The 23,066-nt window shown below is 55.6% G+C and overlaps 2 protein-coding genes across 11 annotated transcripts; both read left to right on the top strand.

The window, feature by feature from the left end:
* The first annotated feature begins 966 nt into the window (after positions 1 to 966).
* PRRG3 (proline rich and Gla domain 3) lies at positions 967 to 11,291 on the top strand. Of its 9 annotated transcripts, none has more exons than XM_075107011.1 (7): positions 967 to 1,031; positions 4,201 to 4,242; positions 4,912 to 5,089; positions 6,040 to 6,211; positions 6,295 to 6,990; positions 8,262 to 8,422; positions 8,960 to 11,291. In XM_075107011.1, exons 5-7 carry the CDS (start codon positions 6,876 to 6,878, stop codon positions 9,494 to 9,496), a joined length of 813 nt encoding a protein of 270 aa, XP_074963112.1. In that variant the 5' UTR covers positions 967 to 1,031; positions 4,201 to 4,242; positions 4,912 to 5,089; positions 6,040 to 6,211; positions 6,295 to 6,875; the 3' UTR covers positions 9,497 to 11,291. The 9 variants fall into 9 exon arrangements, 8 of the variants coding, with proteins under 8 accessions (XP_074963112.1, XP_074963110.1, XP_074963114.1 ...); XM_075107009.1 differs by having other exon boundaries at positions 6,040 to 6,195; XM_075107006.1 differs by lacking the exon at positions 967 to 1,031 and adding exons at positions 1,212 to 1,348; positions 2,249 to 2,342 and having other exon boundaries at positions 6,040 to 6,990.
* A 1,009-nt stretch (positions 11,292 to 12,300) lies between these two features.
* On the top strand, positions 12,301 to 22,152 carry LOC142063354 (mitochondrial fission factor homolog B-like). Of its 2 annotated transcripts, XM_075107003.1 has the most exons (7): positions 12,301 to 12,382; positions 15,708 to 15,936; positions 16,502 to 16,668; positions 17,444 to 17,532; positions 18,495 to 18,656; positions 21,361 to 21,439; positions 21,912 to 22,152. In XM_075107003.1, the coding sequence occupies exons 2-7, from the start codon at positions 15,741 to 15,743 to the stop codon at positions 22,041 to 22,043; spliced, it is 825 nt and encodes a 274-aa protein (XP_074963104.1). In that variant the 5' UTR covers positions 12,301 to 12,382; positions 15,708 to 15,740; the 3' UTR covers positions 22,044 to 22,152. The 2 variants fall into 2 exon arrangements, with proteins under 2 accessions (XP_074963104.1, XP_074963105.1); XM_075107004.1 differs by lacking the exon at positions 18,495 to 18,656.
* The last annotated feature ends 914 nt before the right edge of the window (positions 22,153 to 23,066 follow it).

Below are 23,066 nucleotides of genomic sequence, written 5' to 3' on the forward strand. Positions count from 1 at the left end.
CCTTTGTGGGGGCATGAGGACCTAAACCCAGGGGCAGAGGAGGGGGGAGAAGCTGGCTTCAGAGCAGGCTGGCGCTGCGGGGTCTGTGGGGCATCACCCCGCCAAGGGGGGAGAAAGACCCCGGCCCTCGCTGGCAGCTGGGGTCCCCGTGCACCCGACTGCCCCGCACCGGGAGGAGGGCGCAGCGGGAGCCCCCGGGCAGGTCCCACCCGACTGTGTCTCCTCAGGCCGGGGCTCCGGCGGCGGCGGGGGACGCCGGCCCCGACAAAACGCTGCTGCTTTTCCGCCACCCAGTCAGGTACGTCCCCGGCGCCGGGCGCCCGGCTGGGCCCGAGGGCAGCGGGCGGGCGGCGCCCTCACCCCGGCTCTCCCCACTCAGGCTCCTCTGGCCCAAGTCCAAGGCCTTTGACTATCTGTACGGCGCGGGGGAGAAGCTGCTGGAGAAATTCCCGGTGCAGGCCACCCTCTGCCTCTACGAGGACTCGGACAGCGAGGAGGAGGAGGAGGAAGATGATGATGATGAGGAGGAGGAAGAGGCGGCGGCGGCAGGTGCCCCGCCGCGGGCTGGCAGCCCTAGCAGGCCGATGTAAGGGCACAGTGCAGCCGGCGGGGGCAGGCCCGGCGGCACCACGGAAGCGCGGGGAGATGCCTGCCCCGCTTGCGGCGGGCACAGACCCCCCCGCCCGCCGCTACCGGCCCTCGGGGGTGGCGCGGCCCAGCCCTGCGGCCTACGCAGGGCAGGGGACTACGACTCCCAGCAGCCATTGCGGCGCCGCCCGGCAGGTGTAGCCCTCTCTCATTGGCTACCGTTGCGTCTCGGGTTGGGGGAGGAGCGCGTAGCCCCACCCGCTACCCCTGCTCCTCGTTTCTATTGCAGCCGCGGGAGGAGGAAGGCGGGGCGCGCTGGCTGCGCGGGGTCCGATTGGCTGAGAGGCGCTATTGGGGCGGGAGGAGGCGGGGAGGGGGCGGGGGGTTGCTCCCTCCCGTCGGCGGGGGGGAGCGTTTGCGGCGGGGCGCTCGGCGGCCATGAGGTACGGGCGGGGCGGCGCTGGCGGGCGTGTGGGGCGGGGGAGGCGGGATCCGTGGGGAGGGTTGTGGGGCGAGGGGGGCTGTGGGGCGGGTTATGGGGTGTTGGGGCGGGAAGGGAGGGGCTGGGGCCGGGGAGGTGGGAGTCGGGGGTCGTGGAGCTGTCAGGGGGGTTCTGGGCGCCTGGGGAAGAGCTGTGGAGGTGGGGCGTGGTGCCGGTGGGGCGCGGTGCCGGCGGGGCAGGGAGCGTGGTGGTGGGGTTCGTCCGGGACTAGAAGGCTCCGCTCACTTGGGCAAGTTCACGCTTGGGCTGATGGGGCAGGTGAGTTAGGCGGGACCCTGCTGTGGGGCGACACTTGAAGCTGAGGCGATGGCAATAATTTGGAGCGGGTTTGGGGGTGACAGGGCTAGTGCAGGGGCCGGGGTGGAGGCTGGCCGGGGGCCGTGCAAGGACTGGCTGCGTGGGGTCGGATGGGATCCGAAGGCTGCTTTGGGAGGGCAAGGCATCCTGGCACCCCACGGGGACCCCACGGTCCCTGGCAAGCGGAGCCGGTGCAGCCTCCTCTCCTCGCTGTGGATCTTGGCACGGAAAACCCCGAATATCGCTAGGATCCTGCTGAGCGGCTGGCAGCCGCGGCTACGTGATGCCAGCAGAGCCGGCAGCCTCCCCGCACGCCGTGGCACGTCACTGGCATCAGTGGATCCCCCGACCCGTACCTGTGCCCCCCAGCCTGGCGGGGGGGTGCTCCCTCCCGGGGTGCCCACCGCGCCCGCTCGGGGGCCGCCACCACGCGCACACCAAATTTTACCAGCACAATTTCCTCCTTTGGCATCGGTGACGGGAGCGGGGGTGGAGATGGGGGGAGCCCGGGGGAGACACAAATGTGCGACTGCAGCATCCTCACTCTCATGGCTGTATCCCTCGCGCCTCCTCACGGTTGCCTTAGCAACCTCCTATCGATGGGGTATTTATAGAGGAGGCGACGTGTGTTGGGAAACCAGAGGGGGGGACCGGGACTGGGTGGGCGTCTGCTAGGTCAGTCTCCAGCTTCAGACTTCTCTCAGCTTGTGTGGCTGTGCAGAAGCAGGAGGGATGCTGCTCGCCTTGGTGTCGGTGCGTGCGGTGGTCCAGTTTTTCCTGCTCATCAGAGCCGGGGGAGGTGGTTGGGAATTTGTGTGTGGAAATAAAAATAAGCATCTGGGATGTCTGCCTTTCTCACAGGCAATGCTCATGCTTTTAGGCTTGCATAGACCTGGCTTATTGTTGCACTGGAATAAACCATCTCTGAGCCCTGATGCTGGGTGCTTTGGCACAGGTACTTGGAAAAAAGTTAAAGATAAAATCTTTAAACGTGTTGCCCAATGTATGACATGGGTTATGGATCTGGGGGTCCTGAAATATCTGATCTTGAATATCCTTACTTCTGCCTCTCTGTTCTCCTGTCTATCAAAGGGGGAGAATGCCTTTAACAATGAGCTTTGTGTAGAAACTGTGGCAAGTTTTCCATGCCATGTGTTCTTTTATCCCATGGGCTTGGGTCTCTCTGTAAAAACTGATGAAGACAAAGCCAGTCAGGTGGTCCCTGCTCAGACCTGATGCAGCCTGTGGGGGGGGGCCTCTCGGCTGCTCTCACATCCCCCAGGATGGCTCAGAGAAGTGGCACTGGCTGCACAATTTCTTGAGAAAAGCCTCCTGGAGCAGACGGTGAGGTACAGGAGGTGGCAGGCCCCTCCTGTGTAATTCTGGAGCTCTGCTGCTTTCCTTTGCTCCTCCTTAAACTCCAGACAGAGGTTTGCAATCCGAGTTTTGCAAACTGTTGGAAAGAAGCTGCTTTCTGCCTCTGGAGACAGCTCCAGGCCTGCTTGGCCTCTTGCTGCTTTTGGTGCAGGAACCTCAGAAACTACAGTAGACCTGATGTTGGAGGGAGAGGTGCTGGATTTACTGAGAAGGTGGCTGTTCATGAGGTGTGGTAGTGCCTGCTATGGTGGTGTATGGAGGTGCATCAGCCTTTCTGTGTGGATGCCTGCCTTTTACCTGAAATGAGAAATGCCTTTCTAGCCCCACTGACCCTGTGAACAGCCCTTTGTTCCCCCTGACCTTGCTCCAGCTGAGTGGTTTCAAGTGCTTTTGGGATAACTCTGAATATCTGAGGTCCTGGACCTAAGATCAGCACATGGTTTAGTTTCTGCTGTTTCTAGCCACATTTGCTCCTGCATCCACAATAAATCCCTGTAGGAGCTGGTTAGTCCTGTCCCCTCTGTCTCCTTAGAGTTGTGGCTTTGCCATAGCAAGGTGTCATACAAGGTGGGAGGAGATGAGTTTGCCCAGGATAGTCTGATTGGTGGGGCATTGAGCAAAAGGAGAAGACAAAGCAAAAACAAGTGAGTGAAACTCCTGTGAGCAGGGAGGTATATACTCTGCTTCTGCAGGACTTTGTCTCACTCTTATGGGGTTTTGCTTAGCTTAGTTTTGCTTTTGAAGCACAAAAGGTGCTTTTCCAGCTGGAGAGCTGCTGTTCTGGGTATGCAGGGAGCTCTGTCACTCTTGCTGCTTCCCTTAGCTTGGCCCATCAACCTTTAGGAGATGCATATCCTTTTCTGTCCCCCTGTGTAGCCAGCTTTTTGTCAGTGGAGAAAACGGAATGGCCCTGTTTATTGCAGGTTATGGGTAGGAGTTGCAGAAGTGAGAACTACCATGGCTGTGAAGTTGATTTAAAACACAATGATTGCTTTATCCATATCCATCAATCTCTTGTGGAAGGGAAGAGCACCAGACTGCTCCCAGTAGCTTCTGATATGCAGGTCATCTCATCAGCAGATGAGATATGGGGACTCTCCATCCAGTTCTTCCCTTCCTACTTTGCTTGTCTGCAGCCCTCTGGGCTTCTTGGGCAGGGCCCTGGCCCTCCCTGGGCTGGTGCAGCACAAGTATGGCAGAGGCCTGCCCCAGGCTCTCGGGGGCTGAGGGTGACCAGTCCCTCCAGCCATGTGATGAGCAGGGAGGCAGCACGAGTCCTTGGCTCTCTGAAGAGGCATTGCTTGGCTGGGAACTGTTGTGGGTCCACTAGACAGCACCCTGCTTTCTGCATTAATCTGATGCTGGGCGATGGAGGTCTTGGGCTTCAGGGGGTGAAATTTAAGCTGTCAGTGACTCTCCTGTTTTCTTCTCTGCAGGTAGGCAGGAGCCCCCTGTAGCCGAGTGAGGCAGCATGGCAAGTAAGTGTTCCCCAGTCAAGATGGAGAGGTGGCTGTGGTGCTGGAGGAGAGAAGGGGATGTTTGGCAGCCACCTCTCAAGGAAGGGGTGCCTGTGCTTTTTGGGGTGTATTACTCTCTGTGGGGAGTAGGTGCCATCGGCTGTTATCTCTGGATGAGGTCTGAGGTCTGGCCTGACTTGTGCTTCCCTTTCCCTTCTGCACGAGGGGAGGTGCTGAAGGGCTGACCTTTCTGGGACTCCCCATACACTGCGGCATTTCTTTATTTGCGTGATGCTTGCTGTGCAAGGCAGGCCTCCCTGAGGCTCTTTGGACTGACTGGCCCCTCTGCAGGGGTTGCCCGTCTGGTCTGCGCTGACATCTCCTAGCAACGGTGCTCCTCATAGCCCATGACTGGCATCGCATGAGCTGCCCATCCTGGGGACCACACTGCCTTGTAGCCTGTGTGGCTGGTGGCACTGGGGCTCTGCGTTCCCAGTGGATGGGCAGCTGCCTAACTTGGCCCCACCAGGAGCTCACTGCATCTTGGCGTCTGAAGGAGTGCTTGGCAGATGGGGCTGCTTGGGGCCAGCAGCTAAAGCTGGGCTGAGTCTGGTGAGGGTGCAGGATGGAGGATGGCGTGTGGTCTGTAAAGAGCTGGACTCAACCCTCCCTCCTCGCTCTTCTGGGCAGCCTGTGTGGAGGCTGCATGCAGCGATGTGATGGGAGCTCAAGGAGGACAGCGGTTGTGAACAGGGATATGTAGAGATCTGGCTGTGATCTGGGGATTTTCTCGGGGTGTCGCTGGAGCCAGCTATGAAGGCGGAGGCAGTAGCCACACTGGACAGGCGGAGGACCCCAGGGATGACAGGTATGCCTTCTTTCATTATCTGTGCTGTGCTAGGTCGGGGAGGGGGCAGAGGTCTTCAGGCAGTGTTTTTAAAAGGCAGTTTTAATCTTCTGTTAATGAGGAGGATACCCAGCTGGGTCCCTGTCTTCCTCTACTGCTGCCTTTTCTCCCTCCCAGAGCTCCGGTGCTGGCTTACCAGCACTTACTGGTTGTGAGAAGTGTCCCCTGTGGTGGCAGTGTCCCCTGCCAAGCAGTCCCCTTTGTGGTGACCCTGACGTGCAGGAGGGGGAGGTGGTGGTCAGCGTGTTCACCATCACATGCTCTCTGGCAGCATGCAGCCCTGGCTGTCCCTCCACAGACACAGCTGCATGTCATTCTGCGGAGAAGCAGCCTTGGGGTGTCCCCACAAGGGAGGCAGCAGAGCTGTGGGGTAGCGGTGTGGCCAAGCCTGCCAGCCCACCAGGGCCCAACAACACCTCAGGAAACCCAGCCCAGATGCAGTGAGCCTAGACCTCGTGCCTGCTCTCCCTGCCTAAAGCTCTGATCTTTCCTGAGCACCAGTTCTCCAGCTGGTGTGGGGAGACTTGCAGAGGCACAGGAGGTCAGTACTGAGGCTGCTGGGCCTTGGGAAGTCCCCTCTGGCCTGCGGTTTGGGGGCAACACCTGTTCAGCTGTGTGCTCTTTGTGTCAGTTGGGGATCCAGGCTGGAGATGAGAGTTGGCAAGGCTCTTGTTTCCTGAAAGCCACTGGCTTTCCTGCTCTGGTCCCCAGGCACGTGTAAGCTCTTTACACTTTCTTTGTGAAAGAGAGGGGAGAGCAATGACTTAGTTTATGCTCTTCTGCCATATCTAGGTCCCTGAGGGAAACTGGATATGGGAAGAGGCACACACCTCCATTGCAGCATGCTTTCAGTTGGGACATTGCTTGTGATACCTGCCTGCCTGTGTGTCTGTTTTTATTTCTCACCCTAGTGGTCAGTTCAGCATCCCTGCTACCTGCAGGGATGGAAAACCCTGACAATGAGATCTGCAGCCAAGCTTGTTGCTCCAAGGTGTGCTGAGGAAGTTGGAAAGAGGCTCAGAGTGAAGTGCTAAGGAGAGGAGCGTTGATACCACAGCCTGATCAAGGTGGGAGGCAAAGGAGGTGAGGCCAGACTTCTCCAGCAAAGGATGGGAGATTTGCAGAATGCATGGTGTCTTTGTAAAATTTAATCTTGTTCTGGAAAGGGTCAAGAGAAGGTCAGCCTGCCAGCCTGCTCCCTCTCCAGCCAGTAAAGCCCTCCTCAACTGTGAAAGCCAAGGCAAGCTGATCCCTGCCGTCCTGCAAGATGCCTTCTGTGCCTCTTGGAAACGCTTTTTCGGTTGTCCTTGTTAAAAAAAAAAAAAAAAAAAAAAAAAAGATTTGCATAATAAAGTTGATTCTGAAGGAAGGTCTCTGACTCACTTCATTCACACCTCAGTGGTTCAGCCCTCGCCAAACTCTCTCACTGAAGCAAGCCATTAATAAATCACTGAGGGAAAATGCACCTACACAGCACAAATTGCACAGTGCCTCCAAGCATGGGATGGTGTAGCACAGTAGTAGCTGCTTACGCCATGATCTTGTCCCTGCCTTCATATTTACAAATACCTTGCTGTATTGTTTTAGGAGCAGGATACATGGGAGGTAAAGCAGAAGGAAACCTGCCAGTTTCTCTGGTAAAAGGCTCATAATTAAAGAAATTGGTAGGTTTTCACTAACTGTTACGTTTGATCTTCACCAAGCTTCTTACTGAAGGAGTATTTCCGTGTTACAGCCACGTGGCCTAATGGGAGACTTTGGCAGTCCCCTTGCCTCCTTGTCCTGCATCTGTTGGTGTTGCTGCTGTGTGAGTTGGTTCATCTGGTTGATCCAATGGAAGACTGACCCGGAAGGTGAAAGAGGTAAATAGGTCTCTGTGGATCAGCCAGCTGAACCGATTCATCCTCAAGGGAAGCAGAACGATGATGTGGCTTAGTGGGAACAGATGGTGCCAGCTTACAGCTGAGTGTGTTGAGCTGCGTTACGGAAATACGAAATACTGCATGGGATGTTTGGATCCTGGAAGGGTCGTGGTTTGTGTGTGGAGTTTCTGCTTTCTGGGCAGCAACTTTTTGCCTCTCCTGTGCTGCTGCAAGTCCTGGTAGGTACTTGCTCCCTGCACCCCATGGAGGTCTCCCTCCTGCAGAATATGAGGGGTGAAGCTTTGAAAGTGCTGTCTCTTGCAGGCAGGAAGATGCTATTCCTGCTCTGTCTGCCTTCCTGACTGCATGCTCTGTGGGAAGATCTGATGCGGGCAACCTAGTCTCCCAGACTTTGGGAGCAGAGGAAGGTTTGTGAGGCCTCTGCACCAAAATGCAGTAGGGATAAGAATGTGATGCCATGTGAGGAGAGGTTGCTCAGGCCCCTTTCAGTATCTGACTCATGATCCCCTGTGCTCTCCCTGTGTGTTGGGGATGTCTGCCCTTATTTGGCCTGGGCCTGGAAGAAAACAGTGGTTTCTCTGGGACCTGAACAGAGTCCCTGAAGTCCCCTGAGCTTGGATGACCCTGCAGCAGCTGGCAGCAGGGACGCCAGCTTCCAGCAGGCTGTCTGCTCTCCTCCTGGGGGGCGCTGGAGGTGTGAAGCAAGAGAGGAGGCTCTGGGGTGATGCGCGGGGGGACCATGGAATGATGCACAATGTGCTGTGTGTTGTGAGTCTGTCTTGGTGCTGGCCTCGTGTCTTGGCAGAGAAGCCTGGCTCTGTGTCCCAGCCCTGTAGGGACTTGCTCTCCCAGTGGGATCTCCCTTGCCCTGCAGCAAAGGGGCAGCAAGGTAGAATCCTGTCAAGGGCAGGAGGTTGAAAACAAGTCTTTTTGGGGTCTTCTGTCTCTTCTTCAGCTGCCCTGTGTGGTCTGCAGCTGCTGCTTTTGATGTCTCTAGCATCAGCCCTGCTGGAAGGATGCTCCTGGTGCCATATGTCTCCAGGCAGATCCCAAGAACTCTGTGCCTCTCTGGGTGTGCTCTCCCTCAGCAGGCACTCTGCTGTGCTAACTGAATTGTAGCCCTGGGCTTTTGGTGTTTGGGATGCCTCTATCACCAAAATCCTTTGGGAAGCTGGTGGGAAAGCCTGGCTGGGCAGAGGCCAAGTGTGGGGTTGTCGCTGCTCAGTGTGTCTCTGCCTTTTGTGTTGCAGTGTTCCTGGGGGCCAGGAATGCCCACTCGGTCCTGAAGCGCTTTCCCCGAGCCAACGGCTTCCTGGAGGAGATCCGACAGGGCACCATCGAGCGGGAGTGCATTGAGGAGGTCTGCAGCTATGAGGAGGTCAAAGAAGTGTTTGAGAACAAGGAAAAGACGGTGCGTTTGTCCTGCCCTGCTCCCCAGTGGATGTGTGAGGGCTTACAGCTTAGCTAGCTGGCAGCAGAGAAGCAAAGCATAGGGGGAACAGCCTCTCCTGTTCCCTTTGTCCTCTTCTGTCTGTAGGCACCATGCCATGGCCTGGCTTTCCAGCATGACTTTCCCTTCCCTGGCAGTGCCCTCACCTTGCTATTGCCAGGACACCCTCCCCACAGCTGCAGGTCGAGCTGGCACTCCCATGGTATGTGTGGGAAATTCTGCTGTTGTCCCTGACTCTCCAGGCTGGGGTTGGTATTGGCTAAATATCTCCCTGCTTGGTGTGGAGGCTGTCAGCCGCTGTTGAGGGATGTTCCCATGATCTTTTATGTTGGTTTCCACAGTGCCTCAGATGCTGGCAGCCCTGGTGAGAATGACAGGATGGCTGGAAAACTGCCTCTTTTGTGGGCCTAGGTTGGGCAGTGATTATTGCTGGTGGTGGTCAGGGGGTGCTTGTCCTACCTGCAGCGCATGATGATTGCTTCTCTGTTCCTGCCACAGATGGAGTTCTGGAAGGGCTATACCAACTCTGTCTACTCTGTCAAGGACCCCGGGCATAGCACGGAGCGCTCAGACGCTATGTACGTGGTAGTGCCTCTTTTGGGAGTGGCTCTTCTAATAGTCATCGCCCTCTTCATCATCTGGAGGTGCCAGCTTCAAAAGGCCACCCGCCACCGCCCTTCCTATGCCCAGAACCGTTACCTGGCCAGTCGAACAGGACGCAGCCTCCCCAGGGTCATGGTGTACCGGGAGCGGTCACAAAGCCAAGGGGAAACCCAGTGTCAGCGAGAAGTGAGCAACCGTGTGGCTGGAGACAGCAGAGCTGGGGGCAACCCCCAGCAAGATGGCACCCTTTACCCACCAGAGCATTCGGTCTCCATCCTCTCCAGACTGTCCAGTGCCAGCCCTCCACCTTCCTATGAGGAGGTGACAGGCCACCCGGAGAGCAGCAGTGGCGAAGAGACCAGCATCTCCTACAATGACCCACCGCCCAAGTATGAAGAGATCGTGGCCACTGCCCCTGCTGCGGGCAAATAGTGGGCCTGCCTCCCTCCTGTCTCTTCACACACTCACGCTCACCTACCCACCCTCCCTTTGCCATGCCCGGGATCCCCTACAGGTGCCAGTCGGCACCCTGTCTCACTTGTACAAGCTGGTGCCATCACACAATAGCCTTACCCTCCTAACCAAAAATAGCTGTCCCCAAGTGGGGTGAGGCTGGGCTGTGGGGATGGCTCTGGAGCCAGCCAGCCATCTTCTGCCCCAGACTCCCCAGTCACGTAAGTGCTGTAGCAGCCAGAGCAGAGCAGCAGCTTGCTCCTGGCTCAACACAGGGGTCTCCCCATGGTGCATTTGATTTCCTCACTTCCCCCCTCAAATAGACATAACATTTTCCATCGTGAAAACAGCCTAGCTGCCTCCCCGGGGCACTGCTCCGCCTTACCCCATGTCCTCATTGGGCCCCATTTTGCTGCTCGGGGCTCTGATTAGGAGTTAGGGATGCAGGAGGGGTGTGGTGAATTTCTGTCCATCCCCATGGTCAGTGTCCACCCTCTGTGACTGGGGAGAAAGTGCCTCCCTTGTGTAGATTTGCTGCCAGGTGGTAGTGAGGAACTCAGTGTATCCTGCGGTGCCTGTAGCAATATTTGCTGTCTGGAGATCAGGGAGGCACTGTCAGGGAGGTGCTCTCTGATCTAGCTCCCTTTGGAAAGAGGGAAAGGCTTGTGATAATCTTGTGCATGAGGTAAGTGACTTTGAAGTAGCAGGTCCTTTTCCTGATGCTTTCCACTTGGGGTGCCGAGATGCCAGGCAGCTGGAGGTCTGGCTGTGGCGGAGGTGGCCCATGGGGTCATCTCTGACCTCGAGCCAAACGTGGTCCCATGGCTTTAAGTGGTGATGGTGCTCCTCTTTCCTGGAGCATGGCCTGTGCGTTGTCTGCCGCAGGGGTGGGATGCTGGCACAGGGAGCCTGTGAACAGGCCAAACCTCCCTACCCCAAACCTCTCGATCCTGCCTGGCCACTCTCTTTGGGGCTCTTTGTTCTCCAGAGCAGGTAAAGGGGAATGCGAGACCCCACTGTCCTCCAGGCCCCTCTGGTGGGTGGAGTGCTTGGTGGCCATGGCATGGAGGGCCTGCTGCAGAAGCAAGAGCTGACTCTTTGTGCCACTACCCAGTGATGCCAGTGGGTCAGTAGAGCCAAACCCTGCTGCACCTGGCCACTGGGTGGTGGTGGAGCCAGGGCAGGGCAGAGCCAGGTGCTTTGCTCTGGGACCAGAGTGTCCCCTTTACCTGGGCAGCTGCTTTTGGGGTCCAAGCAACAGGGCTGTCCTTTCCCAGACGTCTAATGGGTTAAAAAGGGGGTTGTGCTCACCAACCTCCCAGAGTAGCCCAGAAACTCCCAGCACTGCCACCTCTCGGTGTTATCCCAGCACCAGTCTCTCCACCAGCACCAAAAAGCTATTGTACATCCATCGGCTGCCTGCACCCCACTCGGTCCCAGGGATCCTCTCACAGCAGGTGCCCTCAGCCCAGAGCTGAGGCTTGCCCGGTGTGACTGTTCTGGGGCAGGACACAGGAGTTTGCAGCTGCTGGCACCTTGTCTGTCCCCTCCCCAGGCATTTACTCTGCCTTTGGCCTTAGCAAATCGGGGTTAAGGGAAGACGTGACATCTGACATTGGGGTCAGAGCCTGGAAAAGACCGGAGGGAGACAGAAGGGTGCTCTGCATCCTCTGTCTTTGATGCTCGGTCATTATCCCTGCAGTTTGTATTCTGTAAAACTAGGTATATTTCTGTGCAAAAAAAAAAAAGTATTTATTAAAAAACCCTCACTGTCTGAGTGGTACAGGGTGGCTTTTTCCCATGGTGGGGATATCTCACTGGGCACAGCTGGATTTCCATCTCACAGGGGTGCTGGGGCTCTGCTCTGTGGGGTGATGGAGGCAGCTGTGGGATGATGGCAGCAATACCCACCCCGGGCACAGCTGCAGCACAGTCTCCAGTGAGGAGGGGACCATCACTGGAGATCAGGTGTGCGCTGCTGTGGGGCTGAGAATGAACCCTACCCATCCAGCTTTGACTTCCCTGTGCATGTGCTTCAACCGTCGGTGAGAGCTGGAGGGTGCCTCAAGCAGTTGGTAGGTGAAGTGCGGAGGGATTTCCTAAGGTCTTTACGGGGATTTAGGTGCACAAGTTGTCTTGCTGTTCCTCTGTGTGCTCCTAAACCTCTTAAATAATCCCCTTTAAATAGCAAGACTACAGCAGCATGGGATTTATTTAAAGCCCTTTTGAAACCAGATTTTACGGTCAGGTCTTGGACTCTGTCCCCATTCAGAAGTGTTTAAAACTGTCGTTCATCCCAAATGGATCATTTTATAGCTGCAGACTCCACTGAGAGGCAGGAGAGATTAGGCCTGGCACAGCTCGGTGCTGGACGGCCGCCGGCCCCGCTCCCTCCCGGGCTCCCCGGGTGGCACGGGGACGTGCTGGGGCTGCCACGGGCATCGGCCTCGGGGTGCCAGGAGGACACGGGCCGAGACCTCACCCTGAGGCGTGGGTTGCTTTGCTTGCCAACACCCCCAGGCTGCGCGTGTGTGGGGTCGCGGGGCGGGAACCTGATGAGGCTCCTGGGTTTGCTTCTGCCCGCAGGTTTTGCCCCGGCAGGAGCAATCCCTTCGCTCCGGCAAGCTTCCTCCTACCTGGGCGATGGGTGACCGGGGGGCTGGGGGTGCCCGATGGCCCCAGAGGCGCCGCTCGTTAATTGCTCCGGCTGTGGCTTTAAGCGCGGCGGGCGGGCCGATGGGAGGGCGGGCTGCCCCGCCCCGCCCCGCCCCCGCCCCGCCCCGCCCCCGCCCCGCCCCGCCCCGGCCGGCGGCAGGCGCGCCTGTTTACAGCTCCGACAGTTCCCTTGGTCTGCAAAAACCCAAAGTAAGTGGCCCACTCACCGCCTCGCTCTGCCAGCCGTGAGGCCGGTGGGCGCTGGGGCCGGGCCGGGGCTCTGCGGGCAGCCCCGGCGGGGGGGGGGCGGGTGTCCCTGGGGGGCGAGGGGCGGGGTGCCTCCCCCGGGGGCACGGGAGTCCTCCGTGCCCTGGAGCCGCCCCCAGACCCGCTCCCGTCCCGCCTCCCACCCCTCGGGTGGCCGGCTCCTGTCACGCGTGTCCCGTGGCCTGAGTTTCTCTGCCCCCGGCGGTGATCAGAGCCGGGCGCTGTGCCTGGGATCCCCGGAGCCCTTTGCTCCTCGGCGCATCCTCAGGCTGGGGCCAGGGGCCGCGGCGGGCAGAGGGGTTACCCCGGCTCTGCGCGGCCGGCTGCGCTCTGCGGGTCTGAGCTCTGACCTGAGCCGGGCGACAAAACCCATTGCCCTCCCTGTTAGCCCCTTCCTGCGGGACAAGCTACAGCCCCAAGCTGAAGGGCAGAGCTGTGAGCGAGGTCAGCTCCTCTAGCAGGGGGCTGCTCACCCCAGCACCCCATCCCCCCATCCCGAGAGGCGGAGGAGGGGTGCTGGATGAGGCTGGTACCCCCGCCTGCTTTGTATGGAACATCTGGGGAGGGACACAGAGAAGGAGGTTGTGGGGTTTCCCTCCCCAGGGCAGGTTTTCCCGGCTTGCAGGACTTAAACCTACTCACAGGCTTAGTGAGCCAGAAATGCCCTGTCGCTGCAAATGCGACAAGTGCCAAAGCAGAGGCTGAGAAGCAGTTATCTTCCACTGGCGACTGGGGGGGAGTTGCTTGGCAATAGCTAGAAAACGCCCTAAAGAAAGTTAAAGGAGGAAATCCAGCCACTTAAGCATTTTGTTTTGACAGCTGTTTGTTTTTTTTTTTTTTCCTCCTTTTCATAGTAGCTTGGTCTCTCAGAGCCTGTTTCTCACTCCCTTCCCATCCCTCTGCTCTTTGGGAGCTGCAGAGGTTTCATAGGTGATTAGAAAATGAACTGACCTGCCCTCTCCAGATTTACTGTAATTAATATATGCTGGTTTCCTGGAGAACAGGCTGAGAAAGCAACTCAGGATGCTTGCTCCTCTAAAGCACCAAAAATGTGAAGGAGAAAGCCAATGGCCTTTCATGGTTGTGGACTGTGGGGCTGGGTGTCTGATGCAGGTTTCTCCTGTGGGACCATCCCAGGACTAAAGGGACTGTCCCAGGACTTATTGCCCTGGTCCTGGGGGGCAAGGGGGAGGCAGGGGTCTTGCAAAAATCCACTTTCTTTGATGTTTTGGGGAGAAGCAGGGTGTGTGTGTGGTGACACCCATGGGTTAGTGTCACCCGTGCCAGTGTTGGGTCTGGGCTGGGTGGTGGAGAAGGTGTGGGGCAGCTGTGCCCCTGCACACTGTGTCTCTGGCAGTGCCTCTGGGGCAAACCCAGTCCCAGAGGCCAGGATCTCATCTCTGCATGGCTGGAAGCAGGAAATTGCCGCAGCTGATGCTAGGCTAATTTCTTTCTCTCTAATTAAAAGGTTTTTAATGACAGAGGAGGAGAGAGCAGTGCGGGGCAGGTGATCACTGGAAGTGCTGGCTATTGCAGACGCAGAGCCGGTTCTGCTGCCCTTGTGTACCTGGAGTTCCAGGGCCCAGCTGCTGGAGGGGTCTGGGTTGGTGGCTCAGGGGGGTGTTGTCTCCCACTGCCCTTTGGGCTTCAGGAGGCAGTGCTGCTCCCCAGGGATTTCCCTCTGCTCCTCTTCGCTGGGTGATATCCCAAGGGGTGGCAGGGGGCTGGGGCAAGCAAGAGGGTCTGAAGTGCCCTGAGAAGCAGCAGCAAGGGTGGAGGTAGGCAGCCCTGGCTGCTGCCGGGTGGGAGCAGCCTGGTGGGCTGGAAATGCAGCGTCAGAGACCCAGCTGCTAAATATAGTCCACGACGTGATCAAAGAAGGCAGGGCCCCTGCACACTCCTGCTTGCTCTCCTCCTCCCGTTTCGCCCTCTTGAGCTTCAAAGAGGAAAACCTCTCCTTCCTCTCACTGTTTGGGCTGTGCTGGAGCAGGTGGCCCCTCCTATGGTGGAGATTTTGACCTGGGTGCAGATGGGGACCTTTTTGGGCATGGCAAGTTCAAAGGGTGGCAGCAAGGAGGGTGCGGGTGGACTGGGCACACATGTGGCACGTCTGGGACGCCAGAGCAGCGCTGGGGACTGGCTGGGGTCTGCCAGCCTTGGAAGCCTTTGCTTATTGGGGTTTTCTCCTTGGCTGTGGCTTTTTGAGAAAGACTAAAGAGTGCATATGCTGGGAGCCAGGAATGTGGTTTTTTTGGGATCTTCTCTCAAAAATGTGTGTTGATTGCCCTCTGCTTTCATCGCTCAGTAAAAGCGTTGGGACATTGTGGCCCCAGAGCACTTCTCAAAGCCCTGGGACTTGGCAAAGCGGGAACTGAGGCATGGGATAGTTGTGCGTCCTGAGCAGCTGCAAAGCCCCAGATAGTCCCCGTGTCCCATGTCCTGCTCCTGCTGTCGGCTGTCCTGAGGAGTAGTTACTGCTGGGGACTGTGTCCCTCCTCAGTGCCAGTCCCCTCCTGGGAGAGAGCCAAGCTGATGCTGGTCTGGAGGAGTTGGTATGTGCTTCTCTTTCCCCTCTGGGTGAATGGTTCAGCATCTGGCAGCTCTGCTCAGGGCAAAGTCCATCTTGTTCAGCTTGGTGTGGGTCACTTGAGGAGATGGGTGCTGGATCGGGTGGGGAATGGGGTATGGCCCTAGGGGATACTCCAGTGAAAGTGTGTGCAGAGAGGAGTTTGGTGTTCAGTTTTTTCTGTGGTAACCTGGAATCTTATCACCAAAATGTGCGTTTTCTATTTAGAAAACCTTATTTTCCCCTGAAGATGAAGGTGCACAAAAATGTGCTCCCTGATCTCCTGAAAACTTTACTTCTGGATGGAAAATAATTTTTTCCACTAGTTTTTAGGGTATACTGAACTGCTGTTCTCCCACAGGTGTGCTGAACTATTGTCCTTTCCTTTCTATCAACTGAGACAATAGATGCTAAGCTCATGTTTTGCTCCCAGGACACATAGGAGTTTTCTCCTTTCTCACCCTGCTGGCAGGAGTTCCCACCTGTGATGGCCCCACACCCTTGCCACCACCAGCAAGAGAGACACCCTGTGGGACATCCTGTTCTCTGGGACAACTCCGTTGGTTTCTGTCTTTTGGGTTGTTTCTGCCAGTATTTTAGCTGTCTTATAGCATGTGTGTTGTCCTTGTGCAGGTGCCAGTTTGGAAGAGCTGCTTGTTACCACTTTCACTCAGCTTTCTTTTCCTCTGTGTGAAACCCCAGGGTGCTCAAGCAATCTGAGGAAATCAAAAAAAGATGTGGCCGTTTTGGGGACTGGACTTGAACCGTGTCCGCTGTGACCTGCTCTTCACAGAAGCCATCAGTCAAAGGATGCAGGTTCCCAACAGGCTGAAGGTAGCAGGTAGCTTCAGCCCTGTGGACGAAGAGCCAGTGACAGAGGATGTCCCTCCTTCCTTTCGGATGCACATCCCTGATAGGATTTCTCTTGAAGGTAATGTCCTGAGTTGTCTTTTGAGGTGGCTGAAGGTTGGTGGGGCTCTACAACATCCTAGGGAGTAGGATCCCCTTATAAATTCCCCAGTGGTTTGCTTTGCAAGAGGAGAGGACAGGGGCAGATATTGTAGTCAGCTTTCTTCTGGAAGGTAGGACAGGATGGTGGAGAGACGCTTGGGGAGAGGTGGGCAAAGGTGACCAACAGAAGGCAGGAGGGGTCTTAGTTCCAAAAGGTGAGGAGCAAAATGTGGAGGCATCTCCCTCCACATCTCTTACAGTTCCCTCTTGGCCTTTGGTAGGCTCCCTGCTTTGGGGTGCAGAGACATTTAGCCCTGTCTCTTTGAAAAACAGCTCCCAAACCTCACTTTTCCAGAGCACTGTGTCTGGTTGCTTCCCAGTCCATGCAGCTCCAGGCTGTCTTGCCACTCACAGCTGCGGGACATGGATTTTAATTTATGTCTGGTAACACTAGACACAGGCTCTCCTACGTGGGTGGATCTCTCTTCTCTCCTGTCCTCAGGGCACTCATGTTGGTTTAATTCTTCCCTCTCTCCTCTCTGTAGAAATATCAGATGCCAGTTTGAGGCCTAACCTGCTGAACCAGCAAAAGAAGGTCCCCTCTGCCATGGTGCACACATCCCCGGACTCCTCTGCACAGCCCACCCACTTCGGGGAGCTCCCTTTTCTGCACATAGCCAGCAGATCAAGCTCCCAGAAACGCAAACGATCGGTACTGTACTGGGAGTGGATAGGGTTGCCTGTGGTGGGAAGGGGGAGCAATCCTAGTGTTGGATTTCTCCAGAGGTCTGTTCTCAGTCCAAGCCAAAATTAATCTCCCAGAGTGCTACCTCCTCCTAGGAGGTCCTAGGAATCCAAGGAGCAAGGCTGTAGACGTGGTGGGATCTCTTTCTGTCCCCTAACCAGTACTGGGTGCTGGGACATCAATTCAGCCAGATCTTCTACCGCATTTTGTGAACAGAAGCCAGGCTGAGGTAGGTGCAGTCCTCCCACAGCCTCTTCTGCTACTTGTGAAGTTCCTTTTCAACCACTGTTTCTCCCAAGTGAAGTATGAGGTGGAGCTGTTTCATCATTGCACCATAAAGGGTTCTGGTGTCAGAGCTTAAAGCAGATTCTAACCTGGTGTGAAACTAATTCAGAGAGTCCCCTGACATGGGCAGGCAAAGGCTTGTTTGGCTGCTGGAGCTGCTGATCTGCCTTCTCAAATGGTTTCATCACCTGAGATTCAAGACTCATTCCCAGATGCGTTAGGTTCAGGATTTTTCATCTGAATAGAGATCAGATCAGCAGGCTCCTTGCTGGTCACCCTCGCCCTGCTCTGAGCATGTGTCCCCACCTGCTCTGGCATCAGCTCACAAGGTTTGGGGCTCACGTAACGCTCCCCCCACTGAGTGTTTTCCCCATGCTGATGGGCTCCTGGCACTGCAGACCACACAGGGCACTGGGCCGGGTCTTTGCGCTAATGTGGTTGTGTTCGATGCCAACAGAGCCATCACAGCAGCAGGTCGCGGCGGGAGAGGACTCCAAGTGACTGTGCCCAGCTGGCCTTGCATAGCCCAGGCCAGCACCATGAGCGGTGAGCATGAACCCGGAGCCATCTGGGGTGGGGGGGGATCAGCATCTCCTGTCATCTGTGCTGCTTTGATGCTCTCTGATGTTGGTGCCCCGAGGTAAGGGGGGTATCCAGATCAGGGCAAGGCAGTGCCTGGCAAGTCCTACTCTTGCACGAGAGGAACATGACTTCTGGTATCAGAGAGGTTTGTGCCAGGCAGTGATGAAGGCAGCTGCATTGGTCCCCAGGTTGATGAGCTCTCTGCTGAGGTGCAAATGGGAGACCACGTCCCCTCTCGCAGCAGGCTGGGATCTTTGCCAGGCCATTGGGCCAAGACGACCTCACTGCCCACTCTGGCTTGTCCCAGTGTCTCTGGCTCTGCCCATCTTCCTGTCAGTGCTTTGCAATGTGCTGTCCTGCTCCAGCACCAGCATGGCAGCATGCTGGGGACTATGGGCTGGTGACCACTGGCAAACGAGGCACCAGGGCTTAGATGGGTTTCTACAAGGGTTGTTGAAACTTGTGGTGCGTTGCAGTCAGGGTGGGCTAAGAGCACACTTGGTTTTCAGCTCTTCGAGTGTAGCTTGTGAGCAGTAGCATGGTGACAAGTGATCCTCTGCCCATGGCTCTGGAGTCTCTCCAGTGGAGAAATTGGCTCTAACTGAATCCCAGAGCAGAGCCGCCTTTCCCCCTAGAAGTCCAGGGTTGTCTTGGGTGGCAGGAGACCTGCCTTCTGCAACCCCTGTGAGAGAAGCTGGTGAAGGTCTGGTTATCACACAGTTGTGGTTGGCTTTGGAGGAGTCAGGTCACTGCCTTTGAGCCTAGGGACTGCTGGAGGGGGTTCTCCCACCTGGTGACATGGGGTTCTGGGTGCTGATGGCATTTCCCAGAGCTGCTGAAGGGATGAAGGGCACTGCCAAACACCAGGCTGTGCCCATGCTGTAAAAGGCCAGGAAATAACAGGCATGATTCTGTGTGTACCCCAGGCTGGACATGTGCCCCCTGCCTGCACGTAGTGCTCCGCTCTCCCTCCTCACAGAGACGGGCAGGACCTACTCCATGCAGAACATCTTCCAGACCATGTACCTCCTGGGCCAGGTGCTCTTCCACCGTGTCCAGCACTCTCTGCAAGACCCAGTGCCATCCAGGTGATTTTGGCTCATCTTGAGCCACCTCCCTCTCACTCTGCAAGGACTTGTCTTTGCCTTGCTAAGGCATGAGCCAGGCACGAGCTCTGTAAACCACAAGCTGCATGGCACAGGAGCAGGATGGTCCTGCATGGCTGCCCCAGACTCTCCACCTCACCTGTCCTGTCTGCCCTGGGTGCCTGGCCCAGGAGCGCCTGGTGAGCCAGCCTGGGTGCACCCTGCTAACCCAGCCCAGCTTGTTTTTCCTGATTAGCTTAACACGGATCCCCTGGGCACTCCGAGTGATCAAACACTGCCTGTGACATTGCTGGGATTTCAGCTGCTCTTCACTGCTAAGCAAGTGCTAATTTTCCTGTGTGCCTTGGTAGCTTGATGGAGAGAAATGTGTGAAGGGAATCACAATCCAGAACAGATGGCCTGACCCAGGTCCTGTCCCTGAGACACCCTCTCCTGCAGGCTCCCAGCACCCTTGGCTGGGCCGTATCTTGGTCACTCTTAATTAAACCTTTTTTATGAACAGGCTGCACTGAGTTACTCACCCTATAGCCAATGCCTCTGGGCAGGGTGCAGCAGTCCTGCCTGCTCACTGGAGCACTTGTGCAATGACCTCAGTCTCTCCGGGTGTGCTGGAGCAACTGTCTCCACCACATTCTTATCTGTGCAAGTACAGTAAATTTAACACGTTCAAAGACATCATTGCAGCCTTAAGGTGTCCCCACTGCTCTAAGGCTGCTGAGCACCCGGAGGAATGTCTAAATACTTCTCATTCTCCTTGAGCAAACCCTCCAGGCAGAGAGGGAGGAGAGTGAGCATCCATCATCAGTGGCACATCCTGACTTCCCTCCCCAGCTGGTGTGGAGGTGCAGACAGCAGAGCTGGCTTCTGCCTGTGGACAATGCAAAGTGATGTCCCTGCTTTTAACCACAGTAGGCTGACTGTCTTCAAATGTTTGTTCTGGTTTTTTGTTTTTTGTTTTAATTAGGTCTGGGCAGGCCAACAGATCTGGTTAGTGGTGTGTAAGACCTTCTCCCTCTTCCTGTCAGCAGTAGAGGAGGTTTAGGCCATTGTACCATGAGAAATGGTGGCTTGTGGAGCTGCTGTAATGCAATGGGGTGAGTCCTGGGCCCCTCGCCAGGTCTTGATCTCCCTTTGAAGCCAGCCACTTTGAAACTCTGCCTCTTGGTACTTCGTATTGCTTCAGATGCATGTGGTATCTCTTCGATATGACAGCTGTGTACCCCTGTGCAACAACAAAATTAAAAAATTACTGAGCTGACTTGTTTGTCCTGAACTTTAAAAGTTAATGGTTAATGCTGTCCCTGTTGGGGTTTAAAGAAAAGTCTGGTCTCGGACAGAGATTGGAATATCTGCCTGATAGTGACTTCTTTAAGGGTATGAGTCATCAGAAGGTAATTTCTAGTCTCTAAAGGGTGTTCACCTGTATTAGCTGGGATTTTTCAGTCAAAAGCTGCAGGATCTGTCCCTTTTCAATGGCTCTGTGCTGGGGGAAATTGGATTTTCTTTCTGTTGTGACTTTTATTTTACACTGCAGCTACATTATGTGGGGGTATTATCTCACAAATGTATTTTCAGATAGAGAGTCACTGAATCTCTGCATACAGTTCTGGTTTGTCTTCAGTGAGATCAACATCATGTTGTGAACAGGAATAAATACCCTTCTGTCCCCAAGGTCTCCAAAGGAGTGGTGTTAGACACTCTTAACCAATACGGTATCTGCAAGCGCCCATGTGAGTTATTCGTGTGCATATGGGAGTTTTGATTACTGAAAAACTGCTGTAGGGCTAGCCTATGGTGATTGGAACAACAGCCTGAGCATGGCAGTTTTGATTTTTCTCACCGTGGATCTACTTAGTTTTGTGGCTTTATTTTGTGGCTCGGTGCTGTGGGCCCTGCAGCAAGGCTGTGTCTCCAGGAGATGCCCTGGAAATCCATGGTCTGTGTTGCCTCTGCCAGTGCAACAGCTAATCCCAGTGGTAGCCCCTTTTTTTCCAGGGATGGAAGAAAGTGGTACGCACTTGAGTTGCTTGTTTATATTTCAAGATGTACGTAAAACTTGCTATAGAGCAAAAAGTGATACTTTTTTTTTTGTCGGGGGGGTGGAGAAAGTGAGTTGTATCTGGAGATATGGGAGAGGAACAAATCCTTGTCTCAGCAACCACAGGTCCCTTTTCTGCTGGCTGATGCACTTGCTCACATAGTTCCCCCTAGTTGATGGCTGCTTCCCACCAGTGGGATCCTCACCTGCCGATGTAAATGAGATCATCCCTCCATTTCGGCATTGGCCCTGTGATACGTATTTACCTGACTGGCTCTAAAGATGATTTATCCAACCCTCAATGAATTCCTCTGACTGTAGAGAATGGATGCTTGGTAAATATCACATTTTCTCTCTGTTGGACCTCTAAAGAAATACAAGCATGTGTTTTCCCTGTTGTCTCTCATGATCTGTGCTGTATGTTTTGTTGTGATCACCATGGTGGAGGGGTATAAATATGCATGATGGGGATTAAGAATAGATGAGTAGATGCTGTGCAGGTGCTATTTTCTCCCTCCTGATGCTGCATCCAGACAGCACATCCTGGGCACGCACACGCTACCTGCATGGCTTGGCTCCCCAAGTGTGGGAAGGCAGTTGTACCTCTCAAGCAGTGTTTGTCTGTCTGCATCTGTTTTTCTTCCCCAGCTCCCAGGAGGCTGGCCCAGACCCAGAGAGTGCCTTGGAGGAGGTTGGGGCAGCTGAGATGGCAGCAATGAGAAAGCAGGTGAGATTGGGGTGAAGGGCTGCAAATGTTTCCTGGGAAAGCCATAGGAGGGTGGGTGAAGAGGCTCCAGGGGTCTGTTGCTCAGCCCTGATGGGCTGGTGCTGCCGAGCTGGTCGCAGCCAGTGCTGCTAATGGAGAAGCAGGGGAAGACTTACATGTGTATTGACCGTCAAGCTCCTACCCTGAGGGGCTATAGGTCTACAGGACGCAGGCAGACCCGTCCATCTGCTGGCAGTAAAGGGCTCAGATGCTCTTCTGGTGTGAAGGACCTTTTCCTGAAGCACCTGCTCAGGAGCTGAGGTGCTGCTGCTAATTCTCCCATACAAAGATAGCTGCTGCTCTAGAAAAGGAGGACCTGAAGGGGACAGCAGCTCGCATCCCTCCATCCCTTGTTGTCCCATGCCTCTGGGGTGTAGCCAGTGTCCTGCACTTTGCTGCAGGGCTGACAGTGGCCCCACTGCTTCCCTTGCAGTTGACAAGGATCTCAGGGAGGCTCCGCGTGCTGGAGGAGCAGTGCAACGCCTGGCGGCAGAAGGAGGCCCTGGTCTACTCCATGCTGATCTCTGCCTGCCTCATCAACACGTGGCTCTGGCTGAGGAGATGATTTCCCATGCCCTGACCTCCCATGCCCAACCCTGGCAGGGTGGGTGAGGGCCGGAAGAGAATCCTTGCTCGTGTACTTGCAAACAGTAAAACTGTGTGTTTCTTCTTAACTTGACCTGCTTTTTGCACTGTAGGCTCTTGAGGATTTTAGACCCCAATTACAAGGTGCCATCCCTCTCCCATGCTCTAGCATCAGAGGTGGGTGAAGGAAAAGATGAAGCTGGACCTTGTGCCACAGCAGCTGGAGATGGGTGTCAGGGAGAGGTGGGGTACAAGGAGTTTGGCCCAACAGGCATAGTCCCAGAGCTGGGCCGTGGCTGCAGATGTTGCGTATGCAAGCAAGCATGTTTGATGGGGTCAGCGCTTTTGTGGGAAGCTGCTGTGAAAAGCCCATAAGCTCATAAGAAATTGGTGGCTTATACAGGAAGTGTCTGTCCTGTGCAAAGCAATGGGTGACCCTCTGGCTCTTGGGCTGTGTGCCAGAGGAGATGCAAAACCAAAGCATTGGGTATTTGAGGACATGGGGTCCTGTTACACCCTTAGGCTGTGGTGGGCCCAATCTCCTGACCATGTCCCATCTTGGATAACTCAATTCTGACCCTGTAAAAGTTCTCAGCCAACTGCAGTGGTCTGTTCCTCATCTCCCACCCCAAAAGCTTGTGTGGCATGGTTGAGTGGTTTTGAACTGCTGATGAGTTTTCTCTTCTTTCTGGTGCAACTGCTCTTTGGTGGAGGAAGTATTGCCAGTTGTCCCATGCCATAGACCCTTCTCTTGAACGTATGGCTGGAGGAGCCAGGAGCTCCCATCCCTGCACTTGCTGCTGTGCCACTGTGTCCTTGGCTCTCATCCTGCTGGAGGCAGTTCAGCCAGAGTGCTTGCAAACATTCAGATCCAAAGTAACTCTAAGAGAGTTGCTGAAGTCTGGGCTTATCCAGGAACTTGGCTCTTTCCCAGAGAGATTTAAATGGGAAACTTCCCCATGGTGACTCTGGATTATAAGACCTCATACCAGCAGTGATAGCA

This window comes from Phalacrocorax aristotelis, chromosome 11 (genome assembly GCF_949628215.1).
Source record: "Phalacrocorax aristotelis chromosome 11, bGulAri2.1, whole genome shotgun sequence".
NCBI classification, from domain to species: Eukaryota; Metazoa; Chordata; class Aves; order Suliformes; family Phalacrocoracidae; genus Phalacrocorax; species Phalacrocorax aristotelis.